Source organism: Canis aureus, chromosome 26 (genome assembly GCF_053574225.1).
Source record: "Canis aureus isolate CA01 chromosome 26, VMU_Caureus_v.1.0, whole genome shotgun sequence".
NCBI classification, from domain to species: domain Eukaryota; kingdom Metazoa; phylum Chordata; class Mammalia; order Carnivora; family Canidae; genus Canis; species Canis aureus.
In genome coordinates this window covers 14,494,788-14,517,225 of record NC_135636.1, presented here as the reverse complement: position 1 = coordinate 14,517,225, position 22,438 = coordinate 14,494,788, and the positions used below count along the sequence as shown (strand labels likewise).

Sequence of the window (22,438 nt, the reverse complement as noted above, 5' to 3'; positions counted from 1 at the left end):
AAGTATAAACCAAATATTTCCAATGAAAACTTAGTATAATTGAAATGTGCTAGAAGTATAAAATATACACTAGTTTTGAAGACATAATACAAAAAGGAAAAAAGAAAGCTCAACAGCTCACTAATAATTTTTTCATTGGTTACACTTCTGAAGGGATATTTTGAATTCATTGGTTTAAATAAAGTGTTAAAATTAATTTTACCTGTTTCTTTTACATTTTTTTTAAAATGTAGCTACTGGAAAACTTAGAAATACATATGTGGCATCCATTGTATTTCTACAAGAAAGTACCATTTTAAAGCTTACATGTCTAATTGCAGATTATAGATATCATTATGATACATTAATGATTATTTCAAACACCTCCTGACCTTTTCACTTGATTGTCTTCTTTTCTTTAGTTGAATGAAATCTGTTTCCACCCTTTCTGCCAGCTCTAGTTTCCTCTTGTTTCTTTTAAATGCAGCTAAACTGAATCCTATAAAAGAAACATTAAAAATAAAATTTGAGAAATATTAGGACAATGGGGTAATGAAATATCCTAAGGAGCCTTCTTTAAGAATGTTGCATAAAGGGTTAAAAGAAAGTTTTTTCCAATGTACACAGAGGTGGTAGGAGAATAAGAGAAATAACCAAAGGTTAAAGAAGTATGAAAAAGATTAAATCCAGATAGACAAATGAGTCCTGAAGGTAGAGGTAGATGGTATCTAGAGGTATCTGTTAATGCATGCTACTGCCAACTTTGGTTTTGAAGTTCTCTGTGCATAAAGGAATGAAATCTGGGGACAATGCAGCATGAGAAAACATATTAGAGATTTTCCACCAAAAAAAAGTAAGGAATCTCAAGGAGTAATATGCCCAGTGAAAGGGAAAACTAATACACAAAGAAACAGGAAACCTTCAAGTTTCAGCAGTGGCTATATATGTAAAGGAGGAAAAGGTTCACTAAAAATTTATGAATGAAAAGTAAATTCAGACAAGTTTAGAGGAGAATTCTTATTATCTGTGTGGACTGAACACACATACACATATATGCACAAATGATCTTTCTGTTGCAGAGCTTCAAAAACCCATCAAAAATGACTACAAATACTCCCTGGAAAAACACATCTTAACTTACCAGACCTCAGAGAATTCCTATGTTCCAAATAACATGAGCCCATAGTTAAAAAAAAAAAAAAAAAAATTTTTTACAAGATACAGGAGAAATGAACCACCAAAAATAACAGACTAACAGCCAGGCAAATATGAGAAAGCATAATATGACCTACAAAAGCCTCAGATATTGGAATAGTCAGACATAGAATATAAAATATGTTTATGCTCACAGAAAGTTTTTTTAAGTTACTGAAAATACAATTAAGATACAAAAAAATGATGAAATGACCAGGCACGCTTAAAAAAGAATAAAGTGGAGCTTCTAAAAATAAAAAATAATTAAAAATTTTAAACTTCACATACAGATTTCAAAGCCAATTAGATTCAGCTGAAAAAAGAGAAATTATAAACTAGAATATAATGCTAAAGAGATTATCAAAGTATCTGAAAATGGCAAACTAAATTATTCAGAGTAATTCTCTTATTGAATTTACTAAAAATGTTGGATGAAATGTGAAGACACAATACCTTTAAAACATTAAAAACCTTAAAAAAGTACCAAATCAATTCTGCAGGTAAACTAAGAACTAATGCTATTATTATTGCACTGTGAACATTTGCCAACCCTAGCACATGAGTTTGGTTAAATGGCATCAAAGAGAGTCAGGCTCAGAGCCCATTAAAGGTGGGAATTTCAAAAGACACACCTCCCACAATAAGCTGGTGATTGAAAGGGATAATGCTCTTACAATAGAGCATATTCAGAACTATAAAAATCTGCTCCTACCTTCTACTGCAACACCAAGTATATTCAAGCCAGATTGGGGGGGGGGGGGGAGTGAATAAGGAGGAGGAAGAGGACGAGGATAAGAGGACTTAGAAAAAACCTGAGAGGAGGGGCAAGATGGCAGAAAAGTAGGAGTCCTCAACTCATCTGGTCCCACAAACTTACCTAGATAACTTTCAAAACATCTTGAAAAACTACGAATTTGACCGGATATTTAAAAAGAGAACAGCTGGAATGCTACACAGAGAAAAGTTTTCACTTCTAACAAGGTAGGAAGGTGAAAAAAAATAAAAAAGAATAAAGTGGGGGAGGAGAACCGTGACTAGCAGGGCTAAAGCAGAGAGGTGAAAACCTCTGGGCCATGAAAGCCCAGCCCTGGAGAAGCCGGAAATTTTAAGATCTGCATTAGAGTTTTCAATGGTGGAAAGGTGCTTGGCAGGGAAATTGGGCAGAATCACAGGAGGCATGGTGAAGCCTCAGGATTCCCGGAGTCACTATAAGAGGAGGGGCACCCAGGGGAAAAGCGCACGGCAAACTGCAGTAGGTGGAAGCAGGGAGGGCACAGGACAGCGAGAACTCTCCTGCCACTGGGTGCAGCACAAGCTGTGTAGATCAGTGTACCTGCGTCTGCCCCCAGGAGCACCTAGGCCAGTGTGCACTGGGAGACTGTGATTAGTTACTTCCAGGGAGCTGACTTCAGAGCTGGAAATCTGGCCACCACCATTGTTCTCTTTCTGCTTTGTTTCACCTTGTGCTTGGGAGAGGCAAGGCCTTGAGGGAACAAAGGCCTCACAGAATAAACAGCTCAGACTCAGCCCAGCACCTGGAAAGGGGTGGGGCATCCCGCCCAGGCACAGACACCTGAGAATCAGCACAGCAGACAGACCCCTCCCCCAGAAGAACTGCTGGAAGTACAAGGGAAAAGCAAGTTTACTGAACAAGCAGCACTGAAAAGCTCCAGGACTGAGGGAAAATAGTATATAAAACTAGAGGGTCTTTTTTTTTTCTTTATCCATTACAACTCCTTTTTTATATCAGACTTAAAATTTCCAATATTTTTTCTTTTCCCACCTTAAATACAATATTTTACCAACTCTTCATTCTTAACTTTTTTCCTTTTTGACTTTCATATTTCTACAATTACATGTCTTAGATATATTTTTCACTTCTGGATTCCCTTCAACGTACTCAATTTAATTTTGGTAGATATACAAGATATGGGTATTTGTTTTTTGTTTTTTCTAACTCATTTTGTTTTATAATGGTGGAAGTTAGTACCTTCTAACACACGACCAAAATATACCAAGAACCAAGTGGAACACACTGTTGGTTCATTCTGTGAGATTATATTCGTTCTTCCTTTCCATTCTGCCCCCCTCTTTTATCGTGTTTATGTTTTTGTGGTCAGCGTTGGGTCTTTCTATAAGTATTGTTGTTTTATATAAACTTAGGATTGAGCATTTTCTAATATACAGAACAAAATACACTCAGAACCAAGAAGATCACCCTCTAGGAACCATCAGATAGACTACATTCTCTCTCCACTACCACTTCCTCACCATGACCACCACCCCCCAGCCCCCATTTTTTTCTCTTTTCTTTACTTTTTTTTTTTTTCTTTTCTTCTCTTTCTTTTTGGTTTTTGGCCTTTTCTTTTTACTACTTTGTTTTAAAGACTGTTCTTCACGTTAGTGGTCCTTTTGTTTTATTTTGTTCTGTTCTTCTTTTTCTTTTATTTTCAGGTCTCTGACCTCTTTGGAATCGTTTAGGGTATATTTTACTTAGGTCAGTGTTGATATTTTTGACTCAGCCCGCTAATACAGCCACTCTGTACTGGACAAAATGACTAGAAGGAATCATTCACCACAGAAGAAAGAACTGAAAACAATACACTCTGCCACAAAGCTAATAGAATGTGGATTTAAATACGATGTCAGAAATTCAATTCAGAAGCACAATTATAAAGCTACTGGTGGCTCTGGAAAAAAAGTATACATGACTCTGAGACTTCCTTTCTACAGAATTGAGATGTAATTAGGCTGAAATTAAAAACAGATCAAATGAGATGCAATCCAAACTGGATGCTCTAACTGCTACGGTTAATGAGGTGGAAGAGAGAGTGAGTAACATAGAAGACAAGTTGATGACAAGGAAGGAAGCTGAGGAAAAAGAGAAAAACAATTAAGAGACCATGAGGAAAGGCTTAGGGAAATAAATGATAGCTTAAGAAGGAAGAATATACATCTAATTGGGATTCCAGAAGAGGCTGAGAGAGAAAGAGGACCACAGAGTATATTTCAACAAATCATAACTGAGAACTTCCCAAATCTGGGGGAAGGAAATAGGCATTCATATTCAAGAGATACAGAGGACCCCCGCAAAAATCAATAAAAACTGTTAAAACACCTCATCATTTAATAGTGAAACTTGCAAATTTCAAATATAAAGACAAAATTCTTAAAGCAATTGGAGACAAGAGATTCCTAACTTATATGGGGAGAAATATCAGATTAACAGCAGACCACCGGGCATCATATATACAGGCTACTAAATGAGAAGAACATGCAGCCAAGAATAGTTTATCCAGCAAGGCTCTCATTCAGAATTGAAGGAAAGATAAAGAGCTTCCACGATAGGCAGAAACTGAAAGATTATGTGCCCACCAAATTGGCTCTGCAAGAAATATTAATGGGGACCCTATAATAGAGGGTGCCCAAAGAAACAATCCACAGAAACAGAGACTGAATAGGTAATACGATGACCCATCTATATGCTCTCTACAAGAGATTCATTTGAGACCTAAGGACACCTCCAGCCTGAAAAGGAAGAGGTGAAGAACCACTTACCATTCAAATGGTCCTCAAAAGAAAGCTGGGATGGCAATCCTCATATCACATAAATTAGAGTTTATACCAAAGACTGTAGTAAGAGATGAAGAGGGATTATATCATTCTTAAAGGGTCTATCCAACAAGAAGACCTAAAAATCATGAATATTTATGCCCCTAATGTGGGAGCCACCAAGTATATCAATCAATTAATAACCAAAGTAGAGGGGGATCCCTGGGTGGCTCAGCGGTTGAGTGCCTGTCTTTGGCCCAGGGCATGATCCTGGAGACCCAGGATCGAGTCCCATGTCGAGCTCCCTGCGTGGAGCCTGCTTCTCCCTCTGCCTATGTCTCTGCCTCTCGCTCTGTGTGTGTGTGTGTGTGTGTGTGTCTCATGAATAAATAAATAAAATCTTAAAAAAAAATAACCAAAGTAGAGCAATACTTAATAATATACTAAGAGGAGGAGACTTCAACACAGCACACTCAGCAAATGACATCTATTCTAAGCAGAACAACACCAAAGAAACAAGGGCCTTAAATGATACACTGGACCAAATAGATTTTTCACATACATATACAGAACTTTCCATCCAAATGTAACTGAATACACATTCTTCTCAAGTGTACATGGAACTTTCTCCAGAATAGACCGCATACTGGGTCAGATCAGGTCTCAACCGATACCAAAAAATTGGGATTGTCCCCTGCGTATTTTCAGGCCACAATGCTTTGAAACCAGAATTCAATCACAAGAAATGTGGAAGAAACTCAAACACATGGAGGTTAAAGAGCATCCTACTAAAAGATGAATGGGTCAGCCAAGAAATTAAAGAATAATTAATTTAAAAGATTCATGGAAACAATGAAAATGAAGATACAACCATTCAAAATCTTTGGGATACAGCAAAAGTAGTCTAAGCAGAAAATACATCACAATACAAGCCTCCCTCAAAAACTTGAAAAAAAAAACACAAATACACAAGCTAACCTCTCACCTAAAGGAACTGGATAAAGAACAACAAATAGAGCCTACACCAAGCAGGAGAAGAGAGAGAATAAAGATTCGAGCAGAACTTCATGAAATAGAGACCAGAAGAACTGTAGAACAGATCAACAAAACCAAGAGCTGGTTCTTTGAATGAATTAATAAGATAGATAAACCCCTAGCCAGACTCAAATTAATAGAATCATGAATGAAAGAGGAGATATCACAACCAATACCAAAGAAATGCAAACTGCTTTAAAAACGTGTTATGAGCAGCTATATACCAACAAATTAGGCAATATAGAAGAAATGGATGCATTTCTGGAAAACCACAAATTACCAAAACTGGAACAAGAAGGAACAGAAAACCTGCACAGGCAAATAACCAGCAAAGAAACTGAAGCAGTCATCAAAAACCTCCCAAGACACAAAAGTCCAGGGCCAGATGGCTTCCCAGGGGAATTCTATCAAACCGTTAAAGAAGAAATACCTATACTACTAAAGCTGTTCCAAAGGATAGAAAGGGACGGAATAGTTCCAAACTCATTATGTGAGGCCAGCATTACCTTAATTCCAAAACCAAAGACTCCACCAAAAAGGAGAATTATAGACCAATATTCCTGAAGAACACAGATGCAAAAATTATCAACAAGACACTAGCCAGTAGGATCCAAGAGTACATTAAGAAGGTGATTCACCATGACCAAATGGGATTTATCCCCGGGAGGCAAGGTGCTTCAACACTTGTGAAACAGTCTACGTGATGGATCACATCAACAAGAGAAAAAACAAGAACCATTTGATCCTCTCAAAGGATGCCGGAAAATCATTTGACAAATACAGCATCCATTCCTGATCAAAACTCTTCAGAGTGTAGGGATAGAGGGGACATTCCTCAGTATCTTAAAAGCCATCTATGAAAAGCCCACAGTAAATATCATTCTCAATAGGGAAACACTGAGAGCCTTTCCCCTAAGATCAGGAACACAATAGGGATGTCTATTCTCACCGCTGTTATTCAACATAGTACTAGAAGTCCTAGCCTCAGCAACCAGACAACAAAAAGAAATAAAGGCATTCAAATTACCAAAGAAGTCAAACTCTCCCTCTTTGCAGATGACATGATACTGTATATAGAAAACCCAAAAGACTCCACCCCGAGATTGCTAGAACTCATACAGCAATTCAGCAATGTGGTAGGATACAAAATCAATGCCCAGAAATCAGTGGCATTTCTATACACTACAATGAGACCGAAGAAAGAGAAATTAAGGAATCAATCCCTTTTATAATTGCACCCAAAAGCATAAGATACCTAGGAATAAATCTAACCAAAGAGGTAAAGGATCTATACCCTAAAAACTACAGAACATTTCAGAAAGAAATTGAGGAAGACACAAAGAGTTGGAAAAACATTCCATGCTTATGGATTGGAAGAATAAATATTATGAAAATGTCTATGCTACCCAGGGAAATTTACACATTCAATGCAATCCCTATCAAAATACCATGGACTTTCTTCACAGAGTTGGTCAAATTATCTTAAGATTTGTAAGAAATCAGAAAAGACCCCAAATAGCCAAGGGAATATTGAAAAAGAAAACCAATGCCAGAGGCATCACAATGCCAGATTTCAAGCTGTATTACAAAGCTGTGATCATTAAGACACTATGGTACTGGCACAAAAACAGACACATAGATCAATGGAACAGAATAGAGAACCCAGAAATGGGCACTCAACTAATATTCGACAAAGCAGGAAATAGCCACTGGAAAAATGAAAGGCTCTTTAATTAATGGTGTTGTAAACATTAGACAGCCACATGCAGAATGATGCTGGACCATTCTCTTACACCATACACAAAGATAAACTCAAAATGGATGAAAGATCTAAATGTGAGACAAGATACCATCAAAATCCTAGAGGAGAACACAGGCAACACCCTTTTTGAACGTGGCCACAGCAACTTCTTGCAAGATACATCTATGAAGGCAAGGGAAACAAAAGCAAAAATGTACTATGAGACTTAAGATAAAAAGCTTCTGCACAGCAAAAGAAACAGTCCACAAAACTAAAAGACAACCTACAGAATGGGAGAAGATATTTGCTAATGACATATCAGATAAAGGGCTAGTATCCAAGATCTATAAAGAACTTAATCAAACTAAACACCCAAGAAACAAAAATTCCAATCATGAAATGGGCAGAAGACATGAACAGAAATTTCTCCAAAGTAGACATACACATGGCCAACAAGCACATGAGAACATATGCTGCATCACTTGTTATCATGGAAATACAAATCAAAACCACAATGAGATACCACCTCACATCAATGAGAATGGCAAAAACTAACAAGACAGGAAACAACAAATGTTGGAGAAGATGTGGAGAATGGGGAACCCTTTTGCACTGCTGGTGGGAATGCAAACTGGTACAGCCACTCTGGAAAACTGTGTGGAGGTCCCTCAAGAAGTTAATAATAGAGCTACTTTATGACCCAGCAATTGCACCACTATGTATTTACCCCAAGGATACAGATGTAGTAAAATGCCGGGACACCTGCACCCCAATGTTCATAGCAGCAATTTCCACAATAGCCAAACTGTGGAAGAGCCACGATGTCCTTTGACAGATGAATGGATTAAAAAGATGTGATACACACACACACACACACACACACACACACACACACACACAATGAAATATTACTTAGCCATCAGAAAGGACAAATACGCACCATTTACTTTGATGCAGATGGAACTGGAGGGTATTATGCTGAGTGAAGTAAGTCAATCGGAGAAAGACAATCATTATATGGTTTCATTCATATGGGGAATATAAAAAAAATAGTGAAAGGGAATAAAGGGGTAAGGAGAGAAAATGAGTGGGAAAAATCAGAGAGGGTGACAAAACATGTGAGACTTCTAACTCTGGGAAACAAACAAGGGGTAGTGGAAGGGAGGAGAGAGAGGGGGTATGGGGTGACTGGGTGACCTACACTGAGCACTAGGTGTTATACTATATGTTGGCAAATCAAATTCCAATAAAAAATATACATTAAAAAACTGCCCGTGAATTTATAATTACCTAAAAATAAAAAAAATTTAAACATAACTGGCCATATTAAAGAGTAAAGTACTGATATATCACATACCAGTAATAAAACCCTAAAATCAGTACATAAAATATGTCTTATCAATCATGTTATCTTTCAAAGTATTCTACCTTAAGGCAGAAAAACTATAAGAACAGAACACAGTCAGTAGAAAAGAAAATAGGATTCCTTGTGTCACAATCATGCCCATAAATTGATAGGATAGAACAACGTCTGCAATCTACTCTTTACCTGATTTATACACATATCTTAGGTCCAATCAAAGCATAAAATAGCTGAAAATTAAGGACTGGATGGTAACAACTTTGTAGCACAAACTATTTAAGGTTGCCCTTTACCAAGAAACAACAAAACTACATTCCTTTCAATTTCAACTTTAATGAATCTTCTGGAAGAACTCAAAAGCATGTACAAGCTTTATCCCAGACTCTGTTAAAACTGAATATATATTGAAATTACCTTCAAAATTTCAAAAACTTCAGATGCCTGGGTACAAGCTATAGAGTTGCTGATTTTGGGTGCAGCCAGGGCTTCAGAGTTTTTTAAAGCTCTCTAGGGATTCTAATATGCAGCCAAAGTTGAGAATCACCTCTCTAAGGCTACACCTAACTTCAGTTAGGATCAATTACTAAAATCATGAATCAGTGCTAAAGAGCTAGGCCTATTAAATTCTGATGAAATCATATCACCAGGATCATTTTCATATCCAACATATTAGTAATAGTAAAATTATATTCATAGTTAACATTTGAGTGTTTCTAAGTGCCAGAAATTTGAATAAAAATTCTTTATATATTATCTCAATCACAATATCTCCATAAGAAAAGTTTCTTAGAGGTAACTTGCATGGTCACACAAATATATATACCTCTAAGGTCTATATTCTGTGCCTCTATGTGGTCAATAATGGCAACTTTACAAAGACAGATTTCTCCAAAGTAGACAAACAGTAAATGTCTTGGGAGGGTAAACTAACAATAGCCTGCATAAGGTAAATATACATTCTGATTCAGCAAATCTACTTCCAACTACATAAACAAACAAAAAACTACATATATGTACAAAGGGATATGTACATGAATATTTGTGAAATCATCAATGTTAATGGCAAAATCTAGAAACAACCTGAGTGCCCATCAATAAAGAAATAGTTAAATAAATACGGTAAATGGTATTTAGTAGTTTAAAAATTAATTGATCTAAAAAAAAGTAAAAATTTTTAACAATTAAAAAAATTATTTGATCTATATATATCAACATAGAAAGATTCCAAAATACATTTTGATGACTGACAAAAAACACTGTAAGTATCATATAATAATACCATTTATCTAAAAATCTATTATAGATACCAGAGTCTGATACCATTTATCTAAAACTAATAAAAAGAATACTACTATATACTCCAGCATTTCTGTTGACACAGAAAAAAGCAAATCAACAAATAAGTATGGCTATGGGAGTAGACAGGAGTCACTGGGACTGGAAATGGAAGTAAAAAGGAAGGTTAGGTTTAGGTAGAATGCTCCAATTTTTTTTTTTTAAGATTTATTTGTTTATTTATTCATGATAGACAGACAGAGAGAGAGGCATGCAGAGACACAGGCAGAGGAAGAAGCAGGCTCCATGCTGGGAGCCCAACGCGGGACTCAATCCCAGGACTCCAGGATAGCACCCTGGGCCGAAGGCAGATGCCAAACCGCTGAGCCACCCAGGGATCCCCAGAATGCTCCCATTTTTAAAAAGGTAACATATTCCTGTACCACACAATTAAAAAGGAACAAATATAATGTTAAGTAACCAACTATATTTTATAATGTGAAGTTTGTTATATTTTGTTAATTTATATTATATGTATTATTTATATTATTGTATCTATTAATAGTACACATTTATAAGGCACAGGTTCCAGCTCCTGATAATGGAGTAGCTTATATGAGACTAACCCACAGACCAGTAACAATTATAAACTCTGGTCAGAATTTTTTAAATAAAAAAAAAAATGTTTTAAAGCAAAGCTATTTGAAGGCTAGTAACCAAAAGCTGGCAGAAATAGGAAATGATTCAACCACTGAAAGAAAAGAAACATACTGGGTGAGATCACATTTACACAGCTTTCCCCATGAGGCACTACAGTCAAAACTGTAGATGCACAACAAAAAGATCTCAAATTGAAAACTACAGTCTTGCCAGGTGGAGATGACGGTGTTTGGCACTACTGAAGCAGCTGAAAATTGAGGGAAGAATCCTGGAAAGGAGAAAGACACACATACAAAAAAAAAATGAAGCCCACAAATCTATGTAAACGTCCCTTCAAATTCTTGAATGAGCCCTTAACTGTTCATACAAGATGCAAGATTCCATAGAGTTTAGTAAAGAAAACAACAGCTGAAAAGCTGACACAGATTTTGAAAAATACTTGCCGTAGAAGAGACAACATTTCAAGTTTGAGACTTTTGAATGAAACCCTACAATGGCCATATCATAGGACAAAAGACCACAAGCTAGTACTAAGGATTAACCCTAAGTTTAAAAACAAAACTGAAAGAGACTCACTTTCACAAAGCCTGAAAACCAGACTGTGACAAAATCAAGGGGATCTACAAATGATTTTACTACATGCTAAAACAAAACTCAGTATCATTCAAAGGAAGATAACAAATCCATAGTCTTTAAAATGTATCATCCATAATGCCCAGGTTGCAATATATACATATATGTATATAATGACATACAACAAAACAAAAAAATGTGACCCAGAGTCAAGGAAAAAAACTATCAATAGAAACTGACCTACCAATGACCTAAATTTTAGAATTAACAATCAAGGGCTTTTAAATAACAATAAACATGTTAATAATGGGTATTTTAAGTGAAGACAAAGGGACTTTCAGGGGAAATACAGAAACTTTTAAAAAATGGAAACTTTAGAACTGAAAATACAGTATTTTATATTGTTAAAAAAAAAAACGCAAATTAGATTGATACCAATTGGACACTGTAGAAGAAAAGACGTGAACTTCAGGACAATTCAACAGAAATCATACAAATGGAAGTATAATGGTTAATTTTATGTGTCAACCTGACTGGGCTACAGGGTGCCCAGGTATTTGGTCAAACATTATTTTGGGTGTGTCTGCGTGTGTCTGATGAGGATGAGATTAACATTTAAACTGGTAGACTGAAAAAAAATAAAAAAAATACACTGGTAGACTGAAGCAGACTGCCCTCCTTATGTAGGTGGACCTTGTTTAATCAGTTGAAATACTTCATAGAACTAAAAGAATACTCTCCTCTTAAAGAGAATGCTTTTTGCCTGACTGCCTTCAAACTGGAACATTTTTTCCATCTTTACACTTAACTAAAACATTGGCTCCTCCTCAGTCTCGAGCCTGCTAGCCTTCAGACTGGAAATGCACAACTAGCTCTCCTGGTTCACAGGCCTTTGGACTTGGATTGAACTATACCATTGGATCTCCTGGGTCTCCAGCTTGCTGACTGACTTGGGACTTGTCAGCCTCCATAATTGTGTTAAATATGAAAGCCAAATCTTTATAATAAATCTGATAAAGAGATCAATCTCCTATTTGTTCTGTTTTACTAGAGAATCCTGACTAATACAGAAAGCACAGAGGAAAAACAACAGCTGAAAAATGAGTGCTTCAATAACACACGACAGTATCAGGTGTCTTCATACAAGTAGAATTAAAGTCCCAGAAACAAATGATGAAGATTATGGACAAGAAAAAATATCTAAACAAATATTGTCCAAAAGTTCTCCTAATTTGATTAAAAATATTAACCACAGGTTCAGCAGGCACAGTAAAAGGCACAAAGAAACCACACCTAGGCATATCATTGTTAAACTGCTGAAAACCAAAGATAAAAAACAATTCTTAAAAACAAAGAAAAAGAACAGAATTCTGATTTGTGCTACAAAAATTTCTCTCTCACTAATCCAAAACTTTGAAAACATTATGCTAAGTGAAATAAGCCAGACCTAAAAGGACAAATGTTATATGATTCCACTTATAGGAACTACCTACAGAAGGCAAAGTTATAGAGAAAAAAAGCAGAATAGAGGTTACCAGGGCCTGGAGAAAAGGGAGAATGAGTAGATACTATTTAATGAGTACAGAGTATTCTTCTTGGGATGATAAAAAAGTTATGGAAATGCATAGTGGTGATAGTTATACAACACTGAATGTACTTATTAATACCACTGAATTATATACTTAAATATTGTTAAAATAGTAAATTTTATGTTATATATTTTTTACAATAAAAAAAGTGCTGAAAGAAAAAAATTGACAAGTCTGTATCCAACAAGAAATTATCTTTTAAAAGTAAAGACAAATTTTTTTTTTTTCAGATAATGAAAGCTGACTTTTTACCAACACATCTACCACATTATCAGAAATGCTTGTTCTAGGCTGAAGGGAATAAGACCAGAATGAAATTCACATCTATATATAAGAATGAAATACTAAGTTTGTGAGAAACTATGTAAAAGATTATTTTAGAATAAACCTGAGAAAGCCATTCTGAAAACTTCTGGAACACTTGAAGGAGATAAAAACCTACCACAGATGCCCTCCCACCACCACAAAAGGTAATCAAATTTAAAGCACATCATTAAGTACCAGTATACAAACTAATCCTGATTAAGGATTAGGCAAGTGCCCAATATAGGACAGCATTTAAAATTTTTTAATCTAAATCATAGATAGAATTTCTCCTTCCAAAACAAACAATCCAATCATGAAATGGGCAAAAGACATGAACAGAAATTTCACAAAGGAAGACATAGACATAGCCAACAAACACATGAGAAAATGCTCCGCATCACTGGCCATCAGGGAAATACAAATCAAAACCACAATGAGATACCACCTCACACCAGTGAGAATGGGGGAAATTAACAAGGCAGGAAACAACAGGAGAGGATGTGGAGAAGGGGGAACCCTGTTGCACTATTGGTGGGAATGTGAACTGGTGCAGCCACTCTGGAAAACTGTGTGGAGGGTCCTCAAAGAGTTAGAAATAGATCTGCCCTATGACCCAGCAATTGCACTGCTGGGGATTTACCCCAAAGATACAGATGCAGTGAAACGCCGGGACACCTGCACCCCGATGTTTCTAGCAGCAATGTCCACAATGTCAGCAATGTCCACAATACCCACACTGTGGAAGGAGCCTCGGTGTCCATCGAAAGATGAATGGATAAAGAAGATGTGGACTATGTATACAATGGAATATTACCCAGCCATTAGAAACGACAAATACCCACTATTTGCTTCGACGTGGAGGGACCTGCAGGGTATTGTGCTGAGTGAAATAAGTCAATCAGAGAAGGACAAACATTATATGGTCTCATTCATTTGGGGAATGTAAAAATTAGTGAAAGGGAATAAAGGGAAAGGAGAGAAAATGAATGAAAATATCAGTGAGGGTGACAAAACATGAGAGACACCTAACTGGGAAATGAACAAGGGGTAGTGGAAGGGGAAGTGGGTGGGGGGTTGGGGTGACTGGGTGATGGGCACTGAGGGGGGCACTTGGCGGGATGAGCACTGGGTATTACGCTATATGTTGGCAAACTGAACTGCAATAAAAAAAAAAAAAAAAAGAATTTCTCCTTCCAAATTCACAATATGTCAATACTATTCTTTTTTTGTAAAAAAAAAAAAGATGAACATAATCATTAAACTTTCAAATACCTTATTTATTCAGAGAACATTTCTTGCTGGTCAGTTATATAAGGAATCCATGCATAACACAAATATACAGTTCTTATTTTGAGACTATTTTGAGACTATATAGCTGAAAATTATAATAATTTTCAGAAATTAGAAAGTAAATGGACAGTCACTGATTGAGTAGAGGAAGATGAATCCTGATGCCTGATAGCCAAGACATCAGCAAACTAATCTCCACGGTAAACAAATTCCTGCCAAAGAAACACTAGAAGAGTTGAGAATAGAAGGCATTTGGTATTTCTGAAAGCCTGGGTGGGACTAAAAATAGGAGACTGGTGGAAAATGACAATAAGAAACATGTAGATGCCTAAATCCCCTCCTCATGCTCACAAAAAATATGAGGTAAACTCTTCAGAGAAACTAAACCATATGGGCCCCAAATTAGTAGGCATCAGCACAGATGGGGGCAGGTATAATCAGGGCCTCTACTTTAAAACAGGGTTCTACATGAAAGTCTAAAATAGGAAAGGTGAGACCTCCAGCTCCTGCCCTTATTCTGTACCAGAATACTGGCTATATAGAGCTGCCAGTCCTGGGAAAATATCTCTCTCACTAATCCAAAAAGAAAACATAGATAGTTTTGTTGGGAAACACCTGGAAATTCCCTCAACAAAAAAACTTAATCATACCACCCCTCTGAGGTCAACAGGACCTGACATACACACAAACCTTCCAAATTTTAAGTACCATATATATTAAAAAAACAATTTTTAAGTAAAAAATAAAGTACCATACTCATGAATATGAAAACAGCAAGGGGTTACCAGATAGTTGGAAAAATTTGCTAACATGTATGAAGCAAACAAAAAGAAATTAACAGTAGTAAAAAGAATAAAAAATTTTAAAAAATTTTAAAAAGAAATTAACAGTAGTGATAGATAACAGCAGATAACAAATTTTAAGCCACAATGATCCTAAGAGAGATGAGCGAAAATACCTAGTTCATAAAATAAGAACAGGGCACTACATTTTAAAAGTATTAATAACTGGGGCACCTGGCTGACTTAGTCAATAAAGCATGCAACTCTTGATCTCAGGGTCACGATTTCAAGCCCCACGTTGGGTCTAGAGCTTACTTAAAAAAAAAAGTCTTAGTCACAGACTAATCCCTAGAAATTAAAACAATAAAATCCAAAATAACAAATTCATCAGAATTAGAAGGTTTAGGAGACAAAATTGTAGATATTTCTGAGACAGTAGGGTAAGAGATTTCAAAGGAGAAAAAAAATAATTTTTGAAAAAGGCACAAGGGATTGGAGCACAAGATATAACAACCAATTCATAGAAATTAGAAAAATAAAATAGAGGAAAGATAGAGCAAGAGATTAATACACAATTTTTTTTTTGTTTCCCCACAACTAAACCACATGAATTTCCAGATTAAAAGTACTCAGTACTCGGTACCAGGCATACTGAATAAAAAAAGACCCATTCCAAGATGCTTCATTGTAATAGTAAGAACAAAAAGAATTAAGGCTTCCTTCCAAAGATGAAAAATATACCACAAAGACCTGGGAATCAAATTACATAACAGCAAGACTGAAAAGTAGAACATAAGGGAACAGTTTCTCCAAAACTGTTGGAAAAGTAGAAAATAAAAATTAACTTAAAAAAAAATAAAAATTAACTTAAAAAACATATGCATAAATATGTAGCTATGATTTCATTGTTAAAATAGACATATAAAACACATTCACACATATATTTATAACATATATTTATAACTTTTCAAAGTCATTAGATAATCATCAGACATTAGTCTTGATCATTTTAAGTTACTACATAACATGTCATCATATGATAATTTGCTTACATTCCTCTTTGTTAGACATAAGATTTTTTCAAATTTTTTGACATTCTTAATAATGCTTATTGTGAACTACATAAATTTTTGTCTATATTTCTAATATCAAATTCCTACAAGCAGAATAAGTTTATGGCTTTGCTCTATACTACTACTTAGCAGTCCTCCAATATTTCTGCCAATTTACATTTGTACCTACATTTACATTTACATTTGTTCATCTCATCACACACTTAGGAGCAATAATACAGTATTTTTAACTCTCACAAATTTAACATGTACTTATTTGAATTTCCCTATTAATTATATTCTATTATCTATTTATGACTCTTGATCATTTTTCTTTTGGGGAACTATTTGTATTTGTGTGGTTTTTAATTTTACATACCTTTTCAAGATGAAGGATAGGTATCACTTTCTCATATTTATGGTTAAGTGTTTTTTTTTTTTTCTCTTAATTCTTATGTACTCACACTTTTTTTGTTCTTCCTTTTCTTGTACTTGGTCCCTAGAAAGGCTTTCTGCAGCTCAAAGACAGATAAATGTTGACCTAAGTTTTCTTCTCTCTCTTTCTGAGGAGGTAGTATTAAGGTTTTATTGTTAGTAATTATTTTAAGTGACTTAAAAGGGATCCTTTAGCAATACTTCTATAAAAGCAAGAGCATGGGGGGAGGGAGGATCTTCAGGAATACAAAAGCGCCTTAAAAATCAAATAATTTTTTATGTATCTTTTAACCATAAATATTTCAACATATAAGCTTCCTTCCTTAAATATCAGAGTATTATGTGGATTAAAGCACTGTAACACTTCCAGGTATATATGCCAATATAGCTTAAATTTGAAAAGTTTTTACTTACTTGTGGTCATGATGTTAGGAGGGCAAGAGGGTATTCCATGATCTACTGCCCATCTGTAGGCTCCTTCTCCAACTAAAAAGCTAACAGAAAAATTATTCTTTTAAAAACTTAGTATCATCTTCTATATATTCAATAAGTATAAATCATATAGTAAGGCAATTGAAAAAATGTCTTGCATATAGATTTAATTCTAGATTTACCTCAAAATTATAATATGGTTTATATGCCCCAAATTTTAAAATCTTCCCCAAGTTAAAAAGTTTACAAATGAAAATGGTACAATTTCATCTGCAATAACCAACAAGTAAAAATGGGCACAATTCAACATAAGAAGGAAAAAAATAGTTGATCTCCCAGTGGAAAATATTATGATTTACCTTGGATCATCATGGTCACAAGATCCATTTAATCAGGGTAAGAATCAAAGTTTCAGTGAATGTCTTCAGATTTGATATTCTTGCCTACTTTAACAACTAGATGTACGAGTGGGTACATGTAGAGATGCCCCAAAACAATGAGATGTACTTATATTTGCAAGTCTTGATGAAACAAAAATGTACATATGATCTATATGTATGCCCCTCAGAATCATTTCTACTGTGATTAAGTACTGTGGTGCATGCCAAAAGTAATTTTTAAGCCCTAAACTGCAAGTTTTAACATAATGAAGTAAACAAAAGGATACTGTTAGCTAACTGTAAAACACTTATTTTCAGAGATTTCAAATATCATGTAGGATAATTAACCACTCTATTCCCTAACACAGTAATAGCAAGCAGCTGCCATAATAACCATTCATTCATCTCCTTCCATCCAACTTCTTAAAGATCTCAGCCAGCTAGTAATGGGTTTCCTTGAAGTTTTCTGCTCCTTATCTTTTGTTCCTGTTCTTCTAATCATTCTAACACTAAAACTCCAAGTAATACATATTGAAGTCTTTAGATTCATTTGTTAATAAGAAGACCAGTGACAGACTGGCAAAACAAAATCTAAGGAGCCATCCAAAAGCATCCAAATAGTTCTAGTGAGAAAGTAAATAATTAAGTCCAATAACTATTTTCTAATATACATAAAGGTAGGAGGCATTGAAAAAAGAGAGAAGAGAGGGCCAACATGAATAAACAAGTTTACCCCTTCAAACTTCTATTTTTTTTTAATTCTAAAGGATTCTGAAAATAGAAAAGTTTATCCTATTCCTATATAAAATGAAGACCACTGCAAAGAAAAGCTATCACATAAAGTTCAAATGGAGAATGACAGAAATAGAAACCTGAATAGGAGTTGAGCCATCCTAATGGCTTTTTTAGCACTTCCTTCTTCTAGAAAAGGAATGTGATATAATAAGTAACTTCTCTTCATGTGAAGATGTAAAAGACATGCCAAAGTAGCATATTAAATGACCAGAACAGAAGTTTGGAGCTAACTCTAGTATTCTTAGCACGCCCATTGGTCATCTTGGGTCCAATCCCAGTATCTGGAATCAATGGCATTTTACAAAATATTCTTAGTTTTATTTTTCATTTCTTAAACAGTCATTGCTTCTAAATTAAATCAATTTGCCATTGGCTGCTATGCAAGTTTTTAAAATAGTTGAGACATTTTACAATATTCACAAGAAGTTGACTATTTGGATGCCATCTTATGGATAAGAATACTGAATAACTGACCTTTTCTTATTATCAAAAACTACCTGTCTAGTAGTTAATCATCACACAAAATGGCATATGCACGCCTTTGAAATCATTTCAAAATTCTGAAAAGCTACATGTTACTAACATGTCAAAAAATCACTTTCTAGAAAATTAAATGCAGTATCAATTCACTGTTCTCTCAATCTTATGACTCTCCAACTAGAAAGCTTTTAGAGAAATTTGCCCCAATCAAGTTGGGAAATCCCATCGACCATACCTTTATAATATATCCAGAATCTGACCACTTCTCATCACCTCTCCTGCTACCACCTTTGTCTGAATCACCATCATCTGTTACCTGGATTGTTCCAATGGACTCATTACTTTCATGTATGCCTTGCTTTGCTCCCTGCCCCAACTATGCTCACCAGCCACTGATGTCCTTGTAATAATACACAATGACGTTCTTCTCAGAACCTGCAAAATCTCTCATGAGAAATCTAGTGTAAAAACTGGAATCTTCAAAGAGAATCTCAAGTGATCTGACCCTTTCTGCTCCCTCCTTACCTGCCCTATGATTCTTCCTGCCCCCTGGCTTACTCTACTCCAGCCTCCTGTAAAAACACAAATATGTCAAGGGACTTCTAGGCTCAAGGCTTTCACCCTGAGTATTTCTTCTATCAGGTTCTTCCTTATTTCCCAAATGGCAAATTCTCTCATCTGCTCAAATGTCTCCCCTTAATGAGGCCTATTTAAAACTATATCCAACACATTACATTCCCCTACCCCGGACTCCTAGTCCCTATCATTTTGCTCTGTCATTCTGCCCTGTCATTTTCTTTTTTCTACCTTCTAACATACTAGACACTTCTTTATAATTTACATATTATATCTGTTGTTTACTTCTAACTTCCCCAAATAAATTGTAAGCTTCTTAAGAGTTGGAATCTTTGTTTTGTCATTGACATATCCAAGCATTCACCACAGTGCCTAAAGCATACTAAGCATCAGATAAACACTGGCAAAAAAATCAAACAAATAATAAACTAGGGTGTCAAAATTCCTTAAGGAACAGCATTTTCCTTGTGTTATGCCCAATTTAATTAACATTAAAACAAATCTGATATGATGTAAAACAAAAAGCAACAACACTCTAAACTGAGAGCAGCCCTGAGCTCTGGTGACTGAAACTTTCAACAAGCTGCACCCCAAGTGCTTTTGCAAGCACTAACACAGCCAAACTTCCCAAAAAGAGCTCTCTGGGCAAATATGAGATGTGAACTGCAACCTCATGGATGGCAATCATCAATTTTCAAAGAACCATGACTCTATCCATAATCAATCTAAAAATGTGTCATTTTGTGATTCAGAAAGCTCTCAAGAATGTTCAAGGATCTCAAAAATCAAAATACATTATTCTGGATGAGAAAGATACAAGAGAAAATGGGAACTGTTTCTCTAGACTTAAAAACTGATTTCTATTTATTTTACACATTGCTTCTTTGTTCACAATAAATATACAAGATTGAAGAAAGACAAATTACAGACACATAAAGTACAAATAAAGGAGAACTTGCTGTATTTGGAAATAACATACCAGCCATATAAAATAATAAAAATTTAACTCTTTAAAAATTTTTAATTTAATTTCAATTTTAATTTTTTTAATTTAAAAAATGACTTTTTAAAAAGACAGAACCTCAGCATAAGCAATTGACACACAAAAAAAATGAACAATTCTAAAAGATTGTGTATTACAAAATATATCCCATCAATGTTCACATTTCTCTGGCTGTCATAAAATTTTTTCTACTATTTTTATTTTGTTTTTTAAATTATATGTTTGAATGGGAATCCATCTAAATCTATGCCTTCTGATTAGTTTCTTTTAATCGTTCATGTTTTAATAGTCTTTTCACATTCATACAAGAAAAGTAGTACAAATTTGAGTGAATTTATGAACTATAATAGATTAAATAGTACTTTAAAGTAAACAATGTACCAAAAAGTAAATTTGCCTCTGAAAAAAATCCTAGGGTCTAATGAGCACCTTAGGTTTTATTTATACTAAACATAAAACATTTGTCTAGCTTCCCCTTTTTCATCAAAAGAAACATAATTTCCAAAAATTATAACTTCTATATTAGGAGTCAGCAAAGTTTTTTATAAAGGGCCAGATAGTAAATAGGTTGGCTTTGTAGCCACAGTGTCTCTTTTGCAACAACTCTATTTGGCCCTGTGGTACACAAGTAGCCATAGACAATGCATACACAAATGGGTATGGCTATGCCCAGTAAAGCTTTATTTACAAAAGCAAGCAGCAGACCAGATTCGGCCCATCAGCCATAGTTTGCCAACTCCTGTTCTAAATGATAATGCCTATCGTAATGGAAGAAGAAAGATTCAAGCTATACTTTTATAAATAAAATAAAGAAACCTGGGTAAATATGACATAGTTTATAATGGTAGTCCCACCAAGTTTATGAAGATACTAAATATGCAACAAATCTGAACAAACACCAATATTTAAACAATACAACATATCATGGTGGCTATAACCAAAAACTAAGGTATACAAATAAATGAACTTTTTTTTAAGATTGTATTTATTTATTCATGAGAGACACAGAGAGATAAAGGCAGAAACAGAAGGAGAGGGAGAAGCAGGCTCCATGCAGGGAGCCCAATGTGGGACTTGATCCCGGAACCATGGGATCACACCCTGAGCCAAAGGCAGACACTCAACCACTGAGCCACCCAGGTGCCCCATAAATGAACTTGTTATTTAAAGACTTCAATAAAAAAATTAATTAATTAATTAATAATAAATAATAAATAAATACTTCTTAGAAAAGACACATTATATGTAATGCCTTGCTGTCCCCACACAGTGGAAACAGATGACACCAGAAGACCATGCTTTCTAAGTATTCCATCTGCTTTTGACAGTTTTTGTACCTTTATGCCTGGCATACAGAAAACAAACAATAAATATTTGCTGAGTGAAAGGGAAATGAATTAATAATTAAATGGTCATAAACAGTTACTTCTCATTATTATAAAAAGGATTCTATTTTCCCTTTACTTCTAATCTGCTGCTTCTAATGTGATATGAAAGGACTCCAAAATTTCCTAATAGCCTAACAGTGGTCAAGTGTGGGATTCAGTTTCATTATCTGCAAAATGTGTCATAAATCATTGTATAATTTTTATGAGTTAATGCATGCAAACCACATAAAACTGCCTGATTAAGTGTACAAAAGCAGTAACTATTAGCTATTATCATTATAGAAATTACATAACTAGACTTATGGTCATATGAAAATAAGCTCAGAGTAAAAACATGATAAAATTGGTTTTGTTGATTTAAAACATTCAAGGAATTTGACTGTTTCTCAGTTACTGCAGTATACAATGAACATCCAGGAATGTGAGAGATTTCTGCTTCTGGACAAGATAGAGTAACAGGGAACAAATTTACACTGTTGCCTGAAGAAATTGTTTTAAAAATCAAATAAAAAAAAAAATCAAATAAAACGTAGGAAACAATAGTTTTCAGATATCAGT

The 22,438-nt window shown here is 35.0% G+C and overlaps 1 protein-coding gene across 8 annotated transcripts in view; it reads right to left on the bottom strand.

The window, feature by feature from the left end:
* Positions 1-22,438, bottom strand: part of TASP1 (taspase 1) — a 317,844-nt gene that overhangs the window by 239,740 nt on the left and 55,666 nt on the right. For all 8 annotated transcript variants that reach the window (XR_013364862.1, XR_013364861.1, XR_013364864.1 and 5 more), the window contains 2 exons: positions 17,241-17,320; positions 372-478 (listed from right to left, as the gene is read on the bottom strand). Coding sequence is in view for 5 of the 8 variants with exons in the window: in XM_077872192.1 (XP_077728318.1) it covers positions 372-478; positions 17,241-17,320 (187 nt within the window). In the remaining 3 variants the exon portion in view is untranslated. The remainder of the gene's footprint in view (positions 1-371; positions 479-17,240; positions 17,321-22,438) is intronic.